General features: G+C 52.2%; 1 protein-coding gene across 1 annotated transcript in view; it reads left to right on the forward strand.

Annotated features, from left to right (window-relative positions):
• The first annotated feature begins 3,939 nt into the window (after positions 1-3,939).
• PITX3 (paired-like homeodomain 3) overlaps positions 3,940-4,168 on the forward strand; it is a 7,670-nt gene continuing 7,441 nt past the window's right edge. Inside the window, exon 1 of the mRNA XM_009322403.1 lies at positions 3,940-4,070. Within this exon, the coding sequence (XP_009320678.1) occupies positions 3,962-4,070 (109 nt within the window). The 5' untranslated portion in view covers positions 3,940-3,961. The remainder of the gene's footprint in view (positions 4,071-4,168) is intronic.

Consider the following 4,168-nt stretch of genomic DNA (forward strand, 5'->3'; position numbering starts at 1 on the left):
GCAGGCAACATCCACATCACAAAAGCCACCACTATAATTAGCCTTACTTGGCTCGCAGTCAGCCTTTATGTTTCCTTCCCGTCCCTCCAAAAAAAACAAGCAAAGGCATCTTTGCTCCCGGGTGATGGAGCAGCGTGTTACTGAGAATCGGGAGAGAGGTCACGGGGACCCTCGCTTGCTCTTTTTGGGTAAACAAGGTTGCCCTCCTCGTGTAGAAGTGCCCTCCTCCTCCTCCTGCCCCGATGGCCCTGGCTTGGGCAGCCTGGCACCGACGCAGAAATAGAAAGGGGGTGAATTTGAAAGGAGAAAAAGCCTAGAGCCAGAGCTGCTCTCTTCCCCCTGCCCTCTACCGTGCCCGTGGGGCAGGGACGGCAGCCCCCCATCAGCTGGAGGGACCTGCAGAGGCAGCCACCGGCACCATCGCACAGGAGCCAGGGAGAGGATGCACACGGGTAGTGACTGGAAGAAAAGGCGTGTTTGTTACAGAGTTGGGAACCTTTATCTTGGGAGCAATTACATATGTCGATGGAAGGAGTTACAGGTGCCAGAGCAGGCTAGGAGCCAGGGCTAGCGTTACAAAACTGAAACCTCTGAGCAAGGCTGGCTGCATGTTGCTAGTACAGGAGCTGTCCCTAAAGAAACCGTTCTTTTACGTTAAAAGAAAGTGAGATGGAGACTCAGATGGAGATGATAAATTTGATTCTGTTGAAAGATGTTTTTGAGGTGCCAGTATCAGTAACTCCCTGAGACCAGGCAAACAACTTAGTAGAAATGCCACGAAGGTTTAGCACTGACTGTCTTAATGTCTCCGCCTACAGCAAGATCTAGCCAATGTAGAAGAAAGCTCCTTTAATTAAATCCAAAAAGGCTGTATAATCTAGAATAATACCTACAGACTTTTGCGTCAGTGGCATGGGGTTGCCTTTGGGTAAATACATTGGTACAGAGCTCACATGCTGTCCCCATTGCCGACTTTTCCTGTGGTCCTTCATAACCGTGCTGAGCAGATCCCCCTCTCCCTTTGCTTTTGCTTCTCTGTGACCTGCTCACAGCGAGCTGAGAAGGCCTTCCTTGATGCCACCATGTAGGGCACATGCAATAGGTATGTAATTACATATATATGTACAAAATCTCCTCTCTGAAATCCTCCTAGTTTTAAATTCAGTTCAAAAAGCCAACTTGTTCTGAGCCGCAAGTCCCAGTTTCAACCTGAATATGGGCCACACTTCAAAATCAGTTTCAATCTAGGTGCCCGCTGCATCTCTGAGGCAGGCCAAGCACGCTGTGTGGTGCCCAGCGGCTTGGATCAACCTCATAACCACTGCACGTCTGCGGTTCAGGATGGGGCATGAATTTTCGGTACCGGGACTGGGTTCCCCTGAGCCTTGTACCTTGTGTTGTCATTTACACCTATGGAACCAGCTGTAAAATACTCCCCCCTGGTTTTCCCATCTCTGCTCTAGTTTGCACAGATGAAAGCCATGCAAGATGTGCAAAAAGAGTCTCAAAGCAAACAGGACCCTGTGCGGGAGGACACTGTCCTTCGGTTACAGCAAGGCAGGAATGTGAATTCCTCCTTAAATCTGGTCCAGTACAGAGTCAAGCCCTAGAAGAGAGGAAATTGTGCTTGACAGATGCAATCATATGCAAATGGCTGTAGAAGAGGGGAAATTATCATCTACAAACATTGGGTAGAAATTCCATCTGCCGCCGCCTCAAGAAGGGCTCTTAATAAATTCTGAGACAGCAAAGTGACACACATCTTAATCAAGACTTAATCCATGGAATTAATTCACTGCGCGTTTCTGCATAATTCCGAGAGTAATGCTAAAAGCCATGGCAATATCAGCAGCAGATGGACTCCCCCTACTCCATGCAAAGGTATTAAAGAAAACACAGCCCCTATCACATCACTTCGTGTACGTACACATGGCAAAAAGCAACAGGGCTGTGCCCTGCTTGCTGCCAGGGGCTCACGCAGCCGGCGGACATCAAAGGTCAGGCTCGCTGCGGGGTAGAAATGGAAACCAGCCTCACGGCAAAGATGGAGCCCCTGCCACTTCTCTCCCACAGGAGAGGAGAAGCCTGGAGCAAGGCAAAGGTCTGGGAAACCAGCACCAGGTCCCTTCATTAGATGCTGCTTTCGAAGAGCGCTGATTGAGGCCAGTGTCAAGACAGATTCATCAGCGCCTGGGAAAGGCTGGGGATGGAGGTCAAGTGAAAGGGAGAGCGAGGGAAACTGCTGGGGGTTTTGTGAGCAAGATCTGCCGCAGAAACCAGGTGGATAACCATTAGAAATGGCTCCCTGCCCTCTCACCATGGCCTGGGAAGCACACTGCAGGTTTTAGAGTCAGCCTTGCCAAGGGCCCTAGCGGCAGCCCTGCTCAAATTGACAGGAGGTTTTAGACAGCTCTGAAAATACATTCTTAGTCACTGTCATCCATCTCCAAAGGAGGTGCAACAGCTATGTGATTAATCTCTTGTTTACATGTCTAAATGCTAGCGCAGTCCAGACGAAATACTGCCTTCAGCCGGCACCCTCCCCAACACGTATGGATTCGAGGGGCTGAGCAATCCTTCACCAGCTAGAATCCAGCCTTCACAACTAACCTCCACCCGCAGTTTGGAAGTCCCAAACCTAAACCCAGGGGTCCCAGATCCTGGCATGGTGCATCAGCTGCTATGTTTTAGAGTGAGAGGCTCCCTAGCTGGGAAGGTGAGGTATTAGCTGGGGTGACCAGAGTTTCGGGAGCTGCTGTGACTCCCTCAAAGCGGTCCAGCCTTCAGAAACCGTTGCACCTGCATTGGTGGCAATGCATAGTCCTGCATACGGCAGGGTTATGATCTGAAACTCACATTAAGGGCTAACACAGGGCCAGCTCACCTTTCCAAGGTGATGTGGCTGGGCTTGTAGCACTTACTGCTTCATGCCTGCCTCTTCAAGAGCGCCCAGCGTGGTCCAGAACAAAGTGGTGCTCTCAGCCGAGCTCTTCTGGGCAATACAGGTGGAGAATGTGGGGGCCTCGAGGAAGAACATGGTGAAAATAATTCATCCTGGGACAGAGAGGCGTGGAAAGAGGTGGTAGAGGAGCCCCAGTGGTGCCTGCAGTTGTGGGGAGCAGCACTGCCAGCTTCCCAGCTGGGATGCTTTCAGCCAGGGGACGTGGCTCATGGGCACAGGACAGTCACTTGAGGGGACACGGGGAGCCTTCAGCCAGGATGACCTAAGGCTGGAAGCAAGCTGCTGCTGCCGTCAGGATCACTCATTCCCAGTCACCCAAGGGCATGTAATGTGATTCCCATGTTAATTCAGGCTCCAGAGGTCCTTATGCACCCCAAAGGAGTCCACTTGCATTGCCGCGGGTCCCTGCTCGCAGCAGCAGCTGTGCAGGCAGACGTGCCTTCCTACCAGTGCCACGCACAGGACTGCTTTTCTTTTGGGATGTGTGCGTGTACATCTGCGTTAGTGCTCTCTGGACAGCTTTACTTGGGCTTGACCGGTTTATGGAGAAGCGAGGGAGAAAGAGGAGTGAAGCTGGGCAGGGAGGATGGGAGAGGCGGGATGTCTGGGGAAGGTGCTAACAGCCCTTGGCTGGCCCAGAACCACTTCCTCAGATCTCCGTTACACAGCATGCTCCCGGCGTTGCTATTTCAGTCTGAATGTCACCTATAAATTGGAGGATCTTTCTCTGAAGGCTGCAAATAGAAGTGTCACTAGATGATCTTTGATTTATAGGGAAGCTCAGCAGAAAGCCTGGCATGTCCATTTTCCAGCCAGGAAACTCAAAGGGGTCCAAGGATCACGCAGAGATCCTTTGCTTTTCCTAGACCTTTCCTCAAGGGTTGGCAAGTCCCTCCCAGGGCGGGTGGGGAGAGGTCACACACAGAGATTCATCTCCCTAATCAGCCTGTGCCTGCTGCTTTTTCAGATTCCTCCTCCGCCACCACCCATCCCTGCCCCATGGATTTCAACCTGCTGGCAGATGCGGAGGCTCGCAGCCCAGCCTTGTCTCTCTCGGACTCTGGAACCCCTCAACACGAGCACAGCTGCAAAGGACAGGACCACAGTGGTGAGTGCAAGGCTTAAGATGCAAGAGAGGCCCCGACCCGTCCTTGCGGGTGGATCTGGGTGGCCAGTGGCTTGCAGGAGCCGGCTGCGGTTCTCCCG

Source organism: Pygoscelis adeliae, unplaced genomic scaffold (genome assembly GCF_000699105.1).
Source record: "Pygoscelis adeliae isolate BGI_AS28 unplaced genomic scaffold, ASM69910v1 Scaffold244, whole genome shotgun sequence".
Taxonomy (NCBI): Eukaryota; Metazoa; Chordata; class Aves; order Sphenisciformes; family Spheniscidae; genus Pygoscelis; species Pygoscelis adeliae.